We start from the raw sequence: 20,471 nt of genomic DNA, 5'->3' as shown, positions 1-20,471 counted from the left end.
GTTTCTAGGAAGATGTTGCTGTGGCTGAGGTCGAAGAGGTTGCTACCTGTGTTCTCCTTCAGGATTTTGATGGACTCCTGTCTCACGTTTAGGTCTTTCAACCATTTGGAGTCTATTTTTGTGTGTGGTGTAAGGAAATGGTTCAGTTTCATTCTTCTGCATGTGGCTGTCCAATTTTCCCAACACCATTTGTTGAACAGACTGTCTTTTTTCCTTTGGACATTCTTTCCTGCTTTGTCGAAGATGAGTTGACCATAGAGTTGAGGGTCCATTTCTGGGCTCTCTATTCTGTTCCATTGATCTACCTGTCTGTTTTTGTGCCAGTACCATACCGTCTTGATGACAGCTTTGGAATAGAGCTGGAAGTCTGGAATTGTGATGTCGCCAGCTTTGCGTTTCTTTTTCAAAATTCCTCTGGCTATTCGGGGTCTCTTCTGGTTCCATACAAATTTTAGGATTATTTGTTCCATTTCTTTGAAAAAGGTGGATGGTATTTTGATGGGGATTGCATTGAATGTGTAGATTGCTCTAGGTAGCATTGACATCTTCACAATGTTTGTTCTTCCAATCCATGAGCATGGAATGTTTTTCCATTTCTTTGTGTCTTCTTCAATTTCTTTCATGAGTATTTTATAGTTTACTGAGTACAGATCCTTTGCCTCTTTGGTTAAATTTATTCCTAGGTATCTTATGGTTTTGGGTGCAATTGTAAATGGGATCGACTCCTTGATTTGTCTTTCTTCTGTCTTGTTGTTGGTGTATAGGAATGCCACTGATTTCTGTGCATTGATTTTATATCCTGCTACTTGACTGAATTCCTGTATGAGTTCTAGCAGTTTTGGGGTGGAGTCTTTGGCTTTTCCACATACAGTATCATATCATCTGCAAAGAGTGAGAGTTTGACTTCCTCTTTGCCGATTTGGATGCCTTTGATTTCTTTTTGTTGTCTGATTGCTGTGGCTAGGACTTCTAATACTATGTTGAATAGCAGTGGTGAGAGTGGACATCCCTGACGCGTTCCTGACCTTAGGGGAAAAGCTCTGAGCTTTTCCCCATTGAGAATGATATTTTCTGTAGGTTTTTCATAGATGGCTTCTAGGATATTGAGGTATATACCCCCTATCCCTATACTCTGAAGAGTTTTGATCAAGAAAGGATGCTGTACTTTGTCAAATGCTTTTTCTGCATCTATTGAGAGGATCATATGATTCTTGTTCTTTCTTTTGTTAATGTATTGTATCACATTGATTGATTTGCGGATGTTGAACCATCCTTGCAGCCCAGGGATAAATCCCACTTGGTCATGGTGAGTAATCCTTTTAATGTACTGTTGGACCCTATTGGCTAGTATTTTGGTGAGAATTTTTGCATCCATGTTCATCAAGGATATTGGTCAGTAATTCTCCTTTTTGATGGGGTCTTTGTCTGGTTTGGGGATCAAGGGAATGGTGGCCTCATAAAACGAGTTTGGAAGTTTTCCTTCCATTTCTATTTTTTGGAACAGTTTCAGGAGAATAGGTATTAATTCTTCTTTAAATGTCTGATAGAATTCCCCTGGGAAGCCATCTGACCCTGGGCTTTTGTTTGTTGGGAGATTTTTGATGACTGCTTCAATTTCCTTAGTGGTTATAGGTCTGTTCAGGTTTTCTATTTCTTCCTGGTTCAGTTTTGGTAGTTGATCCATCTCTAGGAATGCACCCGTTTCTTCCAGGTTATCTAATTTGCTGGCATAGAGTTGCTTGTAATATGTTCTTATAATTGTTTGTATTTCTTTGGTGTTGGTTGTGATCGCTCCTCTTTCATTCATAATTTTGTTGATTTGGGTCATTTCTCTTTTCTTTTGATAAGTCTGGCCAGGGGTTTATTAATCTTGTTAATTCTTTCAAAGAACAAGCTCCTAGTTTTGTTGATCTGTTCTACTGTTCTTTTGGTTTCTAGTTCATTGATTTCTGCTCTGATCTTTATGATTTCTCTTCTCCTGCTGGGTTTAGGCTTTATTTGCTGTTCTTTCTCCAGCTCCTTTAGGTGTAGGGTTAGGTTGTGTATTTGAGACCTTTCTTGTTTCTTGAGAAAGGCTTGTATTGCTCTATACTTTCCTCTCAGGACTGCCTTTACTGTATCCCAAAGATTTTGGACAGTTGTGTTTTCATTTTCATTGGTTTCCATGAATTTTCTTAATTCTTCTTTAATTTCCTGGTTGACCCATTTATTCCTTAGTAGGATGCTCTTTAGCCTCCATGTATTTGAGTTCTTTCCGACTTTCCTCTTGTGATTGAGTTCTAGTTTCAAAGCATTGTGGTCTGAAAATATGCAGGGAATAATCCCAATCTTTTGGTACCAGTTGAGACTGATTTGTGACCTAGGATGTGATCAATTCTGGAGAATGTTCCATGGGCACTAGAGAAGAATGTGTATTCCGTTGCTTTAGGATGGAATGTTCTGAATATGTCTGTGAAGTGCATTTGGTCCAGTGTGTCATTTAGTCTTTAATTTTTGTTGATCTTTTGCTTTGATGATCTGTCCATTTCAGTGAGGGGGTGTTAAAGTCCCCCACTATTATTGTATTGCTGTCAATGTGTTTCTTTGCTTTTGTTATTAATTGCCTTACATAATTGGCTGCTCCCATGTTCAGGGCATCGATATTTACAATCGTTAGATCTTCTTGTTGGATAGACCTTTTAAGTAGGATATAGTGTCCTTCCTCCTCTCTTATTACAGTCTTTAGTTTAAAATGTAATTTGTCTGATAGAAGGATTGCCACCCCAGCTTTCTTTTGGTGTCCATTAGCATGGTAAATGGTTTTCCACCCCCTTTCAATCTGGGGGTGTCTTTGGGTCTAAAATGAGTCTCTTGCAGACAGCATATGGAGGGGTCTTGTTTTTAATCCAATCTGATAGCCTGTGTCTTTTGATTGGGGCATTTAGCCCATTTACATTCAGGGTAACTATTGAAAGGTATGAATTTAGTGCCATTGTATTGCCTGTAAGGTGACTGTTACTGTATATTGTCTCTGTTCCTTTCTGATCTGTGCTGCTTTTTGTCTCTCTCTTTGCTTAGAGGACCCCTTTCAATATTTCTTGGAGGGCTGGTTTTGTGTTTGCAAATTCCTTTAGTTTTTGTTTGTCCTGGAAGCTTTTTATCTCTCCTTCTATTTTCAATGACAGCCTAGCTGGATATAGTATTCTTGGCTGCATATTTTTCTCGTTTAGTGCTCTGAAGATCTCATGCCAGTCCTTTCTGGCCTGCCAGGTCTCTGTGGATAGGTCTGTTGCCAATCTAATGTTTCTACCATTGTAGGTTACATCTCTCTTCTTCCGAGCTGCTTTCAGGATTTTCTCTTTGTCTCTGAGACTTGTAAGTTTTACTATTAGATGTCGGGGTGTTGACCTATTATTATTGATTTTGAGAGGGGTTCTCTGTGCCTCCTGGATTTTGATGCCTGTTTCCTTCCCCACATAAGGGAAGTTCTCTGCTATTATTTGCTCCAATATACCTTCTGCCCCCCTCTCTCTTTCTTCTTCTTCTGGGATCCCAATTATTCTAATATTGTTTCGTCTTATCGTATCGCTTATCTCTCGAATTCTGCCCTCGTGATCCTGTAGTTGTTTCTCTCTCTTTTTCTCAGCCTCTTTACTTTCCATCATTTGGTCTTCTATATCACTGATTCTCTCTTCTGCCTCATTTATCCTAGCAGTTAGTGCCCCCATTTTTGATTGCGCCTCATTAATAGCCTTTTTGATTTCGATTTGGTTAGATTTCAGTTCTTTTATTTCTCCTGAAAGGGTTTCTCTAATAACTTGCATGCTTTCTTCAAGCCCAGCTAGTATCTTTACAGTCATGATTCTGAACTCTAGGTCCGACATCGTACTAATGTCCGTATTGAGTAGGTCCCTGGCAGACGGTACTATCTCTTGTTCTTTTTGCTGAGGTGATTTTTTTCGTCTTGTCATTTTGTCCAGAGGAGAATAGATGAATGAGAGAACAAAATGCTCACAGGTTAACAACGTCCCCAGCAAATATACTGTATACAAATCAGAAAAGACCTGAAACCAGGGGAAAAGAAAGGGAAAGAAAGAAAAAAGAAAGAGAAAAGAAACAAGAAAAAAAAAGAAAAAGATTAAAAACAAAAACAGAACAATAAAAAAAACGAATATGATCAAATATGATCAGGCTAGTGCATAGATCAGTGCCACACACTAGATTTTGGGCGTATTTTGTTCTGTTAGAAAAAAGTGCCTCCTAAAATTTTAAAGGAAGAAAGACTTATATATGTACAAAATAAGGGTTGATACAATGAAGGGATGGAAGATGATTGTAAAGATGAAAGTTACAAAGGATTTTATAAAAGGAATTGATGCGATAAGAAGTTGTTTGAAAAAAGAAAGAAGATTAAAAAAAAAGGGGGGAGGGAATGTGATCAGGCAGGAGACTAGAACAAAGCCATACACTAGTGATTTAGGGTATATTTTGATCTGTTAGAAGAAACTGTATCTCAAAATTTTAAAGAGAGAACAACTTATACATATATGCCAAAAATAAGGGTAACTACTATGAAGGGAAGAAATATGACTCTAAAAATGAAAAATAAAAAATGTTTTTTTAAAAAAAGGGATTGATAAGATGTTGGTTGAAAAAGGGAAAAAGAGAAATTAAAAAAACAGTTAAAAAATTAACTTTAAAAAACTATTGAATCATGGTAAAAAAGCCATGAATTCTATGTGCAGTATTCCCCTAGCGCTGGAATTCTCCTGTTCTCCTTGATCGGTAAACTTGGTCTTGTCTTGCTGGCTGTTCGTGCTGATCTTCTGGGGGAGAGGTCTGTTGCTGTGGTTCCCAAATGTCTTTGATGGAGGCGGAAACGCCCCGCCCTTGTCGGTCCCAGCTAAGCAAGCTGCTTGGGTTTGCTCTCCGGTGCTTTTGTTCCCTGCAAGCTTTCCGCACGGCTTTGGAGGACGACAGTGAAAATGGCGGCCTCCCAATCTCCGCCCGGAGGAGTTGAGAACTCAGGGCCCCGCTCCTCAGTGTGCCCACAGAGAAAAGCAATCACTCCCATCACCCCGGTCTCCAGCCGCACTCCGTGCTCACCCGGCCTGTGACCGAGTGTTTCTATCTCTGGCACCCGACCCCGTGTGGAGTCTTCAAACCCAGTAGATCCCTGTGGTGCGCTCCTGCGCCACTCCTCCCGGGGGAGGAAGAGGAGTCTCCCCGGATCTGCCGCTTGTTGGGTTCCTGCTGGAGGAGCAGTGGCCCGACTGGGCCGCGGATCACAGTTTATGGCCACCCCGAGCTGAGAGCCCGCACCTCGGCTCCGTCCTGCAGCCGGCTTCCCCACTCCGATACCTGGGAGCTCTGCCGCACTCAGGCACCCCCGGTCTTTCTGTGACCCCGAGGGTCCTGAGACCACACTGTCCCGCAAGGGTTCCACCCCCCGCTTAGCCACTGGAGCGACGTCCCTCCACGGAGCCGACTTCTAAAAGGTCCGATTTTTGTGCTCTGTGGCTCTATCACTTGCCAGAAGTGGCCGACAGAGGCCCCCCCCTCCCCTGCCATCTATCCTCCGGAATATTGCCTCGGATTCACTTCTCTGCACATCCTACCTTCCAGTAAGTGGTCGCTTCTCTGTTCAGAGAGTTGTTGCTACTCTCCTCTTCGATCTCCTGTTGAGTTCGTAGGTGTTCAGAATTGTTTGATCCCTATTCACCTGAATTCCTGAGACCAGACGAAATCCAGGTCTCCTACTCCTCCACCATCTTGCTCCGCCCCTTCCTTCCTTCCTTCCTTCCTTCCTTCCTTCCTTCCTTCCTTCCTTCCTTCCTTCCTTCCTTTCTTTCTTCTCTTTCTTTTCTTTTCTTTCTTTCTTCTTTCTCTCTTTTTTTTAAGATTTTTAATTTATCTTAGTGTGTGTGTGTGCATGGGGTGGGGGGAGGGGCAGAGGGAGAGAATCTGAAGCGGACTCCTTGCTGAGCACAGAGCCCGAGGTGGGGCTCAATCTCACAACCCTGAGATCATGATCTGAGCTAAAACCAAGAGTTAGATGCTTAACTGACTGAGCCACCCAGAGGCCCCTCAAGTTTTTTGAATCGCAACTCACCTAGGAACTACTGTTTACATTATAACCCAGTGTACACACACACACACACACACTGCACACGTGTGCATGTACACACATATTGGTGAGGAAACAATTTAACAAAAATAGTAACTGCCTTTAGTATGACGAATTCTGGTACTTTTGGTTCTACTCTATGTTTTATTATTAGTTTTTATTTTTTTTTAAAGATTTTATTTATTTATTTGACAGAGAGAGACACAGCGAGAGAGTGAACACAAGCAGGGGGAGTGGGAGAGGGAGAAGCAGGCTTCCTGCCGAGCAGGGAGCCCGATGTGGGGCTTGATCCCAGGACCCCGGGATCATGACCTGAGCCAAAGGCAGACGCTTAACGACTGAGCCACTCAGGTGCCCCTTATTATTACTTTTTAAATGCTGGTCTTGACCCACTACATTTATTTCATGATCCTCAACTGGCTCTCAACCTGCATTTGAAAAACAGTAATCTAGTTAATCTAGTTGAACCCACTTATTTTACACGTGGGGAAACAGGCCAGAATGGGAAGAACTCAATCAAGGACATCCAGGGAGTTACAGCTGAACAGACCTGGTTCCAGACTGATGTTGACGGACATGGCCAGTGGGGAGATGACTGTCCCTCTCAAAAATGTATGGGAATCAATAGCTCTGTTATATGCTAGCAATAACCAATTAGAAGTTTGTTGCAAAAAATATCCAATTTATGATGGCAACACAAGCCACAAATAATTATGAATAAACCTAACAAGAAATGTGCAAGAATAGTGTGAAGAAAAAATGCTAACTTTATTGAAAGACTTAGAAGAACCACTGAATACATGTAGAGACAAATGTTTCCTCATTTTTAAGACCCAATAGTATAAATACATAAATAAATATTCTTCAGTAAGGAAAGCCTGGGTGGCTCAGTCTGACTCTTGATCTCAGCTCAGGTCTTGATCTCAGGGTCACGAGTTCAAGCACTGCGTTGGGCTCCACGCTTGGCATGGAGCCTACTTAAAAAAATTATTCAATTAATCTATAAGTTCAATTCAATCCCAACTAAATCCCAACAAGTTTGTTGAGGAAAGTTCACATGGGAAGGAAAATGCACAAAAATAGCCAAGACATTTTTGAGAAAAGATTGAAGAAAATTGTCCTGTTGTGTATCAAAATATTATAATATAGAGTATTAAGGTGGTTCAGGAATCAATATATAATAATGAAGCAAAATGCAGAATTCAGGAGCATGTATATAGGGAATGTAGTTTATGATAAAGATGACATTTTGTAGCAAAAAAAAGATTATACAACATATTTTTTAAACAAAAAGGGCTGAAATTTAGGAATAAATAATGTTAAACTCCTATGAGGGAGAAAAATATTCTGGAGGAATTAAGAAACTAAATGTAAAAATTAACAAAACTTTAAAGTATTTTTTAAAAAATCATCTTGAGGAGGGGAAGACCTTGCTTACCCCAGAAACAAGAAACAAGTGGAAAAATTTGACTTTAGTCAAAACTATATAGTTCAAAATTTCTATAAAATGACAGATGCTATTGACAGTTAAAAGAAGTGACACGTCATAAAAATATTTTCAAAGAATTAATATCTAGACTATATAGAGCACTTTAACAAATCAGTAAAAAACAAATGAAAATGTCTAAAGAATATGAACAAGTTATTTATAGAAGATGGACACATGACTTGTAAACATACAAAATGATGTCACCATCACTAGCAATCAAATTAAATGCAAATGCAAACAACAAGACAGTCCATGATGATTGGAATCACTTAAAGTGATTGATAATAGCTGTGATTGACAAAGATGCAGGAAAATGGGCACTCACTTATGGGTGGCAGTGTAAATCAATGTCAAAAGGTAAAATTCCCATACTTTTCAACCCAGCAATTTCAGTACTGGGATCTATCAAAATAATTACACGTGTATAAAGATGTATTAAGAAAGATGTTTGTTGCAACTCTTCTTGTAATGGTGAAATAAGTGTTGGAAACAACCTAAACGTCCATCGATACAGAAGTGAATAAATAAAACATGATCCATCCTGTGGTAAATTGTAAATCTGGTCACAAATCCTTCCCTTCCCTGCATGTATGCTCTTAAGATGAGCTGTTGCCGGTGACCCTGACAAAAGTTAGAGTCTGTTTCTCCACCCTTTGAATCTAGTTTGGCGACGTGACTTCCCTTGGCTAATGGTTCATGACACACTCAGAGGCTTGAAAAGCGCTTGCATATTGGGGCCTGTTCTCTTGCTGCCCATGGAACCCTGACACTGCTGTGTGAGGGAACCCGAGCCAGCCTGCTGGAGGAGGGGAGGCCATGTGGAGAACTGGGGCACATTGGCTGCCTCCAGAGTATGGATGAGGCCATCCTAGACCATCCAACCTCTAAAAGACCTGCCTGCTGGCCACAGGTGCATGAGAAAGCTCGTGAGAGATCAAACTGGATCAGACCAGAAGAACTGTGCAGCTGGTCTTTTTAAACGGCTGTTTTGTAGCAATAGATACTGATACCCGTCCATACATTGAAATACCATGGAGCAATTTGAAAGAATGAGGTGAATCTGTGTGTAGTAGTAGACTGACATGGAAAGCTCGCTGAGACAAATTAGGAAGAAAGAACCAAAGACCTTGTAATTCTAGAAGCTGTGCCACAGCCTTCCAGTAAGTCCCCTTTTCTCCTCTTAAGCTAGCTATTGTTGGTTTCTGTTGTTTGTTGCCAAATAATTTTATTCCTAGATGTCCCTGATAAAATAAATTTGGAAAACCCCATGTAAAATAGTTCGCTTTACTGCAGGATTTGTCAGTGAATCCTTTCAAAAGGGGTAGTGTGTGCAGCTGTCCCATTGTTCTTTGACATTAACACCCTTCCCACCTTGCCCTACTGTCCCAAGAGATTGGTGGTCTGCTTATACAGACACACTCTGGTAAACTCTGTCCTATTCATACTTATGACAAATGAATGTGGCCATAAGGATTCTGCCATTTCCACTGGCCATTTTGCTGGAAGCCTTTCTCATTTGTGTGTTGTGCTGTGTCAGCCGTCCCACTTTCTACAAATTTGTTGCCAGGAACCCATTATAATAAAAGTAAATAGAAAATGGTCTCTGCTTTTAAAAAAAATTCCCCTAATTTTCCCCATTAATATTATTCCTCATGTAGGTGCATAATTATCCCTTTATCCCGTGTGCCACATATCAGGGCAAGGTGATCTGTTTCAGAAAATAGAACCAATTCACATACTACCCTACACAGAACTTGGTGAGAGAATCATATTTGGGGGTAAGTCGCTTCTTGGTTTGCATGGCATTGGCAGAGAAGTTATTAGCAGAGAGATACAAGGACTCGGAACACTGGGCTGGGAGGTATACCAGCCACTGGACCAGGCTGAGCCTCAGGCTGTTTAGTTTGTCCATAAAAAGAGGATGATAATAGTGTTCCTATCACAGGGTCATTCTGGTGCTCAGATAAATTCATAGGGGTGAAAGTGCATTATGAAGGACAAAGCTCTGTATCTGTAGGTATCAGCCTAGGCTGTCTCACTTCTAAGAGGCAGAAGCCCACCCTGACCTAGCTAACACAAAACAGGAATTTGTGTATTTGCATAAATAAAATATCCATAAATATCCACGAGGATTTTAGCTCTAGGGAGGGCTGGCTCCTGGGGGTTTCACCAATACTATCAAGATCTACTTCTCTCCATTTTCCGTACATTTACTGTTTTGACTCTTACCAGAAGAGGGGATATGAATTAATAAATATGCCCATGAAAATGAGTGAGAGGTTCCACAGTCCTCACCACTTATGTCAGGCCTTTGCTGACTGATGATACTTGCCATGGACTTGGGCCTGTGAGCTTAAGACCCAAAATTACATTCGGTGTCAGGAAGAAAGGAGCTGTCAGTCCAACTTAGTCCTCCTTCCCTGAATGCTGGTTTCTAACCAATTCCTTTTCTTCTCCCATCAGGAAATGAGGGTGCTGGGCATATGAAAAACAACTTCTTATTTGGGGAGGTGGATAGGAAACACCCATTAGGACTATACTTAGTAAACACGGATGGAACTGAATTGGATGCTCTCATCTAGCCACTGGCTCAAGTTGGTAGGTTCATGAGTCATCTGTAAAGGAAGGGCTTTTGGCTTTCCATTTAAGGGAAAAGATAATTCCACTGCTGGAGAAAGGAAGGACGAAAGGAAGGGAGGGAGGGACAGACAGAGGGAGAGGAGCAAGAAGCAAGGGCAGGGGAGTCATAAGGGGCTGAGGGTGCCTGCAGAGTCCTAGGCAAGCCAGACTGGAGGGAAGGCAGAGGATTTTCCCGAACAATTCCCTTTTCTTCATGCCTTCTCTGCTCCTCCAGGTTTCTGTGGATATCAGTTTCCAGTTTTTAAACTTATTTTTATGACTATAAACATTAAATGTGGTCATTGCAGATAAGAGAAAGCACAGAAAACTATAAAGAAGCTGAAAAGCACTCCCTGATCCCACTGACTGTGACCCAAAGTTTGAAGAAACCAGGCCTAGAGACCCAGCATGACCCTGGACCTGCCTGTCTCTGATCTCCTCTTTCTACTCCCTGTGCTCACTGCACTCCAATCACATTGGCCTTTGTCCTGCCCAGGCCTGCCTTTCTGCACAGCCCTTGTCCTGCTGCCTCGAGTACTGTCTGCCCTGCCCCATCAGTTCCTGGCTGGCTCTTTCAAATCTTTAGGTCTTCAGTCAAATGTCGAAAACCCAACTCTTTCCCTGCCACCCAGTCACTTTCTAACATCACTGAACTTATTTTTTATAGTCTTTATAACTACCCACATGTACATTCTTTCCCCTTTTTTTGAATTTTTAGTAATGTACTTTTAAAGTTTTAATTGCAGTATAGTTAACATACAGTGTTATATTAGGTGTACAATATAGTGATTCAATAATTCTATACATCACCTGGTGCTCATCACAAGTGCCCTCCTTCATCCCCATCACCTATTTCACCCATCCCCCCACCCCCGCCCCTCTGGTAACCATCAGTTTGTTCTCTAGAGTTAAGAGTCTCTTTCTTGATTTCTCTCTCTTTTATTCCCCTTTGCTCCTTTGTTTTATTTCTTAGATTTCTTAGATTCCATTAATGCATGAAATCATATGGTATTTGTCTTTCTCTGACTGACTTATCTCACTTAGCATAATACACTCCATTCACATCATTGCAAATGGCAAGATTTCATTCTTTTTTAAGGCTGAATAATTTCCCACCATATCTATATCTATCCATCTATATCCCATCTTCTTTATTTATTCATCTATCCATGGACACTTGGGGTGCTTCCATAATTTGGCTATTGTAAATAATGCACCAAGATGCATATATCCCTTTGAATTGGTGTTTTTGTATTCTTTGGGTAAATACCCAGTAGTGTGATTTACTGGATCATAGGGTAGCTCTACTTTACATTTTTTTGAGGAACCTCCATACTGTTTCCCACAGTGGCTGCACTAGTTGAATTCCCACCAAAAGTGCAAGAGGGCTACTTTTTCTCTACATCCTCACCAATACTTGTTGTCTTGTGTGTGTTTGATTTTAGCCATTCTGACAAGGGTGAGGTGACATCTTATTGTATTTGCGTTTGTATTTGTATTTGTATTGTATTTGCGTTTCCCTGATGATGAGTGATGTTAAACATCTTTTCATGTGTCTGTTGGCCATCTGGATATCTTCTTTACAGAAATGTCTGTTCATGTCTTCTCCCCATTTTTAAATGGATTAGTTGTCTTTTGGGTGTTGAGTTGTATAAGCTCTTTATAGTTTTGGATACTAACCATTTATTGGATATTTCATTTATAAATATCTTCCCAGCTGTACATTCTTTATTGGTTCACTTGTTTAATTGTGGTTTTCCCCGACTGAAATGGAAGTTCCATGAGAACAAGGACATCCATCACTGTGTTGTACCTGGCACATAATTGGTACTTAATATTTGTTGAATGACTGATAAATACTTCTTGCTTCACAAAGCTTTTCCATATACATGAACTTGAACTTGTATAATCTCAGTTAAATAAGGGAATGGATTATGAAAATCATTTTCTAAGTTAAGGAATGAAGGCTTAGAGAGGTGGAGGAACCTGTTTGATGTTACAAAGCCTAGAACTCAGGCATCATCATATCCAGTTCACTGTGGTCATTGTGCCTCCTTGATGCTATGCTTTAAGGTGAAGATGAGGGTTTTTCTATTTGCTTCTTTTCCTCTCTTGGCCTATCTTCCCCATACCAAAGGAGAAACTGATGACTGGGTGGTTGGACCTTTTCACAAGGAGGCTTAGTCATCTTTTTGCACAGTCTTGGACAGAGGGCCTTTAATGAACTTGATGTAAACAGCCCCATGAGCAGCAGGAGAGCTGAAGGAGGAGGAAAATCTTGAACAGATGTCTAGTTGCTCATGGGGCGAGTCAACCCACAAGGTCAAGCCTGTCTTAGATTCACTGATCTTTGTGAAAGTCCTTGTCAGGGGATAATCAGTTCTTTCTAGCAAATTGCTGGATCTTGGCATAATGTGGCAGTGGGTTTGTTCTTGACTTGTCCAGTGGTGCAGAACCTGTCAGTTGATGATTCAAACAGCCCTCTCTACATTCCTTTTTACTCACCAGCACTCACTTCCACTTATACAGGTGGAAACATCCAGGGATGCTTTGTATGTGTCCTTTGTGACATGGGTATGTGACCTGTCCTGGCCAATCACATCTTTTTTTTTAAAGTTTTTTATTGTTATGTTAATCACCATACATTACATCATTAGCTTTTGATGTAGTGTTCCATGATTCATTGTTTGTGCACAACACCCAGTGCTCCACGCAGAATGTGCCCTCTTTAATACCCATCACCAGGCTAACCCATCCCCCCACCCTCCTCCCCTCTAGAACCCTCAATTTGTTTTTCAGAGTCCATCATCTCTCATGGTTCGTCTCAACCTCCAACTTACTCCCCTTCATTCTTCCCCTCCTGCTATCTTCTTTTTTTTTCTCAACATATATTGCATTATTTGTTTCAGAGGTACAGATCTGTGATTCAACAGTATTGCACAATTAACATTGCTCACCATAGCACATACCCTCCCCAATGTCTATGACCCACACACACCCTCCCTCCCACCCCCCACCACTCCAGCAACCCTCACTTTCTTTCCTGAGATTAAGAATTGCTCATATCAGTGAGGTAATATAATACATGTCTTTCTCTGATTGACTTATATCACTCAGCATAACACCCTCCAGTTCCATCCACATCATTGCAAATGGCAAGATCTCATTCCTTTTGATGGCTGCATAATATTCCATTGTGTATACATACCACTTCTTCTTTATCCATTCATCTGTTGATGGACATCTTGACTCTTTCCACAGTTAGGCTATTGTGGACGTTGCTGCTATAAACATTGGGGTGCACGTACCCCTTCGGATGCCTACATTTGTATCTTTGTGGTAAATACCCAGTAGTGCAATTGCTGGATCGTATGGTAGCTCTATTTTCAACTGTTTGAGGAACCTCCATACTGTTTTCCAGAGTGGCTGCACCAGCTTGCATTCCCACCAACAGTGTAGGAGGGTTCCCCTTTCTCCGCATCCCTGCCAACATCTTTCGTTTCCTGACTTGTTAATTTTAGCCATTCTGACTGGTGTGAGGTGGCATCTCACTGAGGTTTTGATTTGGAGTTCCCTGATGCCGAGCGATGTTGAACACTTTTTCATGTGTCTGTTGGCCATTTGGATGTCTTCTTTGGAAAAATGTCTGTTCATGTCTTCTGCCCATTTCTTGATTGGATTATTTGTTCTTTGGGTGTTGAGTTTGATAAGTTCTTTATAGATTTTTGGATACTAGCCCTTTATCTGGTATGTCATTTGCAAATATTTTCTCCCATTCTGTCGGTTGTCTTTTGGTTTTGTGGACTGTTTCTTTTGTTGTGCAAAAGCTTTTTATCTTGATGAAATCCCAATAGTTCATTTTTGCCCTTGCTTCCCTTGCCTTTGGCGATGTTTCTAGGAAGAAGTTGCTGCGGCTGAGGTCGAAGAGGTTGCTGCCTGTGTTCTCCTTTAAGATTTTGATGGACTCCTGTCTCATGTTTAGGTCTTGCAACCATTTGGAGTCCATTTTTGTGTGTGGGGTAAGGAAATGGTCCAGTTTCATTCTTCTGCATGTGGCTGTCCAATTTTCCCAACACCATTTGTTGAATAGACTGTCTTTATTCCATTGGACATTCTTCCCTGCTTTGTCAAAGATTAGTTGACCATAGAGTTGAGAGTCCATTTCTGGGCTCTCGATTCTGTTCCATTGATCGATGTGTCTGTTTTTGTGCCAGTACCATACTGTCTTGATGATGACAGCTTTGTAATAGAGCTGGAAGTCCGGAATTGTGATGCTGCCAGCTTTGCTTTTCTTTTTCAAAATTCCTCTGGCTATTTGAGGTCTCTTCTGGTAAAATACAAATTTTAGGATTCTTTGTTCCACTTCTTTGAGAAAGGTGGATGGTATTTTGATGGGGATTGCATTGAATGTGTAGATTGCTCTAGATAGCATTGACATCTTCACAATGTTTGTTCTTCCAATCCATGAGCATGGAACGTTTTTCCATTTCTTTGTGTCTTCTTCAATTTCTTTCATGAGTATTTTATAGTTTTCTGAGTACAGATCCTTTACCTCTTTGGTTAAATTTATTCCTAGGTATCTTATGGTTTGGGTGAATTGTAAATGCGATCAACTCCTTGATTTGTCTCTCTTCTGTCTTGTTGATGTATAGGAATGCCACTGATTTCTGTGCATTGATTTTATATCCTGCTACTTGACTGAATTCCTGTATGAGTTCTAGCAGTTTTGGGGTGGAGTCTTTGGCTTTTCCACATACAGTATCATATCATCTGCAAAGAGTGAGAGTTTGACTTCCTCTTTGCCGATTTGGATGCCTTTGATTTCTTTTTGTTGTCTGATTGCCGTGGCTAGGACTTCTAATACTATGTTGAATAGCAGTGGTGAGAGTGGACATCCCTGCCGCGTTCCTGACCTTAGGGGAAAAGCTCTCAGCTTTTCCCCATTGAGAATGATATTTTCTGTAGGTTTTTCATAGATGGCTTCTAGGATATTGAGGTATATACCCCCATCCCTATACTCTGAAGAGTTTTGATCAAGAAAGGATGCTGTACTTTGTCAAATGCTTTTTCTGCATCTATTGAGAGGATCATATGACTCTTGTTCTTTCTTTTGTTAATGTATTGTATCACGTTGGTTGACTTGCGGATGTTGAACCAAACTTGCAGCCCAGGGATAAATCCCACTTGGTCATGGTGAGTAATCCTTTTAATGTACTGTTGGACCCTATTGGCTAGTATTTTGGTGAAAATTTTTGCATCCATATTCATCAAGGATATTGGTCAGTAATTCTCCTTTTTGATGGGGTCTTTGTCTGGTTTTGGGATCAAGGGAATTTTGGCCTCATAAAACGAGTTTGGAAGTTTTCCTTCCATTTTTTTTTAATTTATTTATTCATGAGAGACAGAGAGAGAGAGAGAGAGAGGCAAAGGGAGAAGCAGGCTCCCAAGGAGCAGGGAGCCCGATGCGGGACTCGATCCTGGGACCCTGGGATCATGACCTGAGCCGAAGGCAGACGCTTAACCATCTGAGCCACCCAGGCACCCCCATTTCTATTTTTTGGAACAGATTCAGAATAGATATTAATTCTTCTTTAAATGTTTGGTAGAATTGCCCTGGGAAGCCATCTGGCCCTGGGCTTTTGTTTCTTGGGAGATTTTTGATGACTGCTTCAATTTCCTTAGTGGTTATAGGTCTGTTCAGGTTTTCTATTTCTTCCTGGTTCAACTTTGGTAGTTGATACATCTCTAGGAATGCAGCCATTTCTTCCAGGTTATCTAATTTGCTGGCATAGAGTTGCTCATAATTTGTTCTTATAATTGTTTGTATTTCTTTGGTGTTGGTTGTGATCTCTCCTCTTTCATTCATGATTTTGTGGATTTGGGTCATTTCTCTTTTCTTTTTGATAAGTCTGGCCAGGGGTTTATCAATCTTGTTAATTCTTTCAAAGAACCAGCTCCTAGTTTCGTTGATCTGTTCTACTGTTCTTTTGGTTTCTAGTTCATTGATTTCTGCTCTGATCTTTATGATTTCTCTTCTCCTGCTGGGTTTAGGCTTTATTTGCTGTTCTTTCTCCAGCTCCTTTAGGTGTAGGGTTAGGTTGTGTATTTGAGACCTTTCTTGTTTCTTGAGAAAGGCTTGTATTGCTATATACTTTCCTCTCAGGACTGCCTTTGCTGTATCCCAAAGATTTTGGACAGTTGTGTTTTCATTTTCATTGGTTTCCATGAATTTTCTTAATTCTTCTTTAATTTCCTGGTTGACCCATTCATTCTTTAGTAGGATGCTCTTTAGCCTCCATGTATTTGAGTTCTTTCCGACTTTCCTCTTGTGATTGAGTTCTAGTTTCAAACCACTGTGGTCTGAAAATATGCAGGGAATAATCCCAGTCTTTTGGTACCGGTTGAGACCTGATTTGTGATCTAGGATGTGATCTATTCTGGAGAATGTTCCATGGGCACTAGAGAAAAATGTGTATTCCATTGCTTTGGGATGGAACGTTCTGAATATGTCTGTGAAGTCCATTTGGTCCAGTGTTTCATTTAAAGTTTTTATTTCCTTGTCGATCTTTTGCTTTGATGATCTGTCCATTTCAGTGAGGGGGGTGTTAAAGTCCCCCACTATTACTGTATTGTTGTCAATGTGTTTCTTTGCTTTTCTTATTAATTGCCTTATATAATTGGCTGCTCCCGTGTTAAGGGCACAGATATTTACAATTGTTAGATCTTGTTGGATAGACCCTTTAAGTAGGATATAGTGTCCTTCTTCATCTCTTATTACAGTCTTTGTTTTAAAATCTAATTTGTCTGATAGAAGGATTGCCACCCCAGCTTTCTTTTGGTGTCCATTAGCATGGTAAATGGTTTTCCACCCCCTCACTTTCAATCTGGGGGTGTCTTTGGTTCTAAAATGAGTCTCTTGCAGACAGCATATTGATGGGTCTTGTTTTTTTTTTTTTTTTTTTATCTGTAATAATTGCCAGTTTTATTCCTCTGGCTAAGAGATCCAGAGGTAACGAGGTTTACATTTTTTTTAATAGTTCTTCCATCAAGAGTTTAGGTGCCCCCATTGCCCTTAGAAGCTGGTTGCAAATTATTTAACTCTTACTTATAGAACTTTAATTCTTTGTGTGTGTGTGACATGTGTTCATGAAAAAATATATATAAGCAAAAGGAAAAAAGCTAACGCCACACAGAAATAAGCAGTTACGTTTCTGATATATGTATGTATACACACACGCACACACGCACACACAAATTTGGGATTTAATCCTACATATATGAGCTGATACTAAATATATTGCTTTGTAACCTGTTATGTTTTACTTCACAATATATAATGAATATATTTTCATGCAAATGTGTGAAACTTTCCAATTGAAAAACAGACCTGGAGAATGGGTCAAAATACAAAATCCAGTGAGATGCTGATAACAAGGAAACTACCTAAAACAAAATTCCACCAGATGATTAAAGTAAAACGAAGGTCAAAGATACATCAGAAAACGCTAAGAGAAAGAAAGCAGGGGCCAGATTTTAATATCAGACAAAAAAAGAATTCAAGGCCTAAAGCACACAGGGTAAGGACGGCTGCGTGAATGTCTTTGCTTCCAATGCATCATCACAAACTTGTTTCTTACTCTTCTTATCTCTTCCCTAAGCCTTTCCAACTCATCTACTCCTCTTATCATTTCTTCAGGGTCCAAATGCCTCACAGGAGTGTCCTCTTTAAACCCCTGGCCAGGCTGGGTCAGCCCTCCTCCAAGATTTCCTTCTGCTTCCTGGCTTACACCTTCTTCGGAAGGTTGAGGATTTCCTTCTGCCTCCTGTGGTACATCTTCCGAAGGGCGGTCGGCCTCGGTCTTTGGCATGTTCTGTGGTTTTCCTTCATTTTCTTCACAAGACTTTTGCATGTTGAGTATTTTTCTGTTATTTCTTTTGAATAAATTAATCCTGCAGGGATCCAGGGGATTTTCCTGCCTCCTTCCCTCACTCGATTTGTGTCGCGCCCAAAAGACCAAAGAGTCCTGAAGAGATCCGAAGCACTTTTCTCCTTCTCCAGCAATACGGAGCTCGATGGGTCTTGTTTTTAATCCAATCTGATAGCCTGTGTCTTTTGATTGGGGCATTTAGCCCATTTACATTCAGGGTAACTATTGAAAGGTATGAATTTAGTGCCATTGTATTGCCTGTAAGGTGACTGTTACTGTATATTGTCTCTGTTCCTTTCTGATCTGTGCTGCTTTTTGTCTCTCTCTTTGCTTAGAGGACCCCTTTCAATATTTCTTGGAGGGCTGGTTTCGTGTTTGCAAATTCCTTTAGTTTTTGTTTGTCCTGGAAGCTTTTTATCTCTCCTTCTATTTTCAGTGAGAGCCTAGCTGGATATAGTATTCTTGGCTGCATATTTTTCTCGTTTAGTGCTCTGAAGATATCTTGCCAGTCCTTTCTGGCCTGCCAGGTCTCTGTGGATAGGTCTGTTGCCAGTCTAATGTTTCTACCATTGTAGGTTACAGATCTCTTCTCCCGAGCTGCTTTCAGGATTTTCTCTTTGTCTCTGAGACTCGTAAGTTTTACTATTAGATGTCGGGGTGTTGACCTATTTTTATTGATTTTGAGAGGGGTTCTCTGTGCCTCCTGGATTTTGATGCCTGTTTCCTTCCCCACATTAGGGAAGTTCTCTGCTATTATTTGCTCCAATATACCTTCTGCCCCTCTCTCTCTTTCTTCTTCTTCTGGGATCCCAATTATTCTAATGTTGTTTCATCTTATCGTATCTCTTATCTCTTGAATTCTGCTGTCGTGATCCTGTAGTTGTTTCTCTCTCTTTTTCTCAGCCTCTTTACTTTCCATCATTTGGTCTTCTATATCACTGATTCTCTCTTCTGCCTCATTTATCCTAGCAGTTAGTGCCCCCATTTTTGATTGCACCTCATTGATAGCGTTTTTTATTTCGACTTGGTTAGATTTTAGTTCTTTTATTTCTCCAGAAAGGGTTTCTCTAATAACTTGCATGCTTTTTTCAAGCCCAGCTAGTATCTTTAAAGTCATGATTCTGAACTCGAGGTCCGACATCGTACTAATATTCGCATTGAGTAGGTCCCTGGCAGATGATACTACCTCTTGTTCTTTTTACTGAGGTGATTTTTTTCATCTTGTCATTTTGTGCAGAGGAAAATAGATGAATGAGAGAACAAAATTCTAACAGGTTAACAACGTCTACAGCAAATATAGTCTATACAAATCAGAAAAGATCTGAAACCAGGGGAAAAGAAAGGGAAAGAAAGAAAAAAGAAAGAGGAGGAAAAAAAAAAGAAAAAGATAAAAACAAACAAAAGCAGAACAAAACAAAACAAAAAAACAGAACATGATCAAATATGATCAGGCTAGTGCATAGATCAGTGCCACACACTAGCTTTTGGATGTATTTTGGTCTGTTAGAAGAAAGTGCCTCCTAAAATTTTAAAGGAAGAAAGACTTATATTTGTACAAAATAAGGGTTGATACAACGAAGGGGTGGAAGATGACTGTAAAGATGAAAATTATAAAAGATTTTATAAAAGGAATTGATAAGATAAAAAGTTGTTTGAAAAAAAAGAAGAAGATTTAAAAGAAAAGAAAAGAAAAGAAAAGGGAGAGAATGTGATCAGGCAGGAGACTAGCACAAAGCCATACACAAGTGATTTAGGGTATATTTTGATCTGTTAGAAGAAACTGTATCTCAAAATTCTAAAGAGAGAACAACTTATATATATATGCCAAAAATAAGGGTAACTACTATAAAGGGATAAAATATGACTCTAAAAATGAAAAATAAAAATGTGTTTTTAAAAAGGGATTGATAAGATGTTGGTTGAAAAAGGGACAAAGAAAAATAAAAAAAAACAGTTAAAAAATTAACTTTGAAAGACTAATGAATCATGGTAAAAAAGTCATGAATTCTATGTGCAGTATTCCCCTAGTGCTGGAGTTCTCCCGTTCTCCTTGATCGGTAAACTTGTTCTGGGCTTGCTGGCTGTTCGTGCTGATCTTCTGGGGGAGAGGCCTGTTGCCGTGGTTCCCAAATGTCTTTGATGGAGGCGGAATTGCCCCTCCCTTGTCGGTTCCGGCCAAGCAATCTGTTCAGGTTTGCTCTTGGGAGCTTTTGTTCCCTTCAAGCTCTCGGTACATCCTTGGAGGACGAGAGTGAAAATGGAGGCCTCCCAATCTCCACCTGGAGGAGCTGAGAACTCGGGGCCCCGCTTCTTAGTGCGCCCCCAGAGA

General features: G+C 40.4%; 1 protein-coding gene across 1 annotated transcript; it reads right to left on the bottom strand.

The window, feature by feature from the left end:
* Nucleotides 1-17,758: 17,758 nt before the first annotated feature.
* LOC114199359 (transcription elongation factor A protein-like 8) lies at nt 17,759-18,279 on the bottom strand. Its single transcript, XM_028091248.2, has one exon. It carries the CDS (start codon nt 18,122-18,124, stop codon nt 17,771-17,773), a length of 354 nt encoding a protein of 117 aa, XP_027947049.1. The 5' UTR covers nt 18,125-18,279; the 3' UTR covers nt 17,759-17,770.
* Between the last annotated feature and the right edge of the window lie 2,192 nt (nt 18,280-20,471).

Source organism: Eumetopias jubatus, unplaced genomic scaffold (genome assembly GCF_037043125.1).
Source record: "Eumetopias jubatus isolate StellerSeaLion01/CBP00866 unplaced genomic scaffold, mEumJub1_p1.0 scaffold_10, whole genome shotgun sequence".
NCBI lineage: Eukaryota > Metazoa > Chordata > Mammalia > Carnivora > Otariidae > Eumetopias > Eumetopias jubatus.
The sequence above is the reverse complement of the archived record's forward strand: the minus strand, read 5'-3'. Positions and strand labels throughout refer to the sequence as shown.

Coding starts and splice junctions, on each gene's coding strand:
- LOC114199359 (XM_028091248.2), bottom strand. CDS start 18,124: ATGCAAAAGTCTTGTGAAGAAAATGAAGGAAAACCACAGAACATGCCA.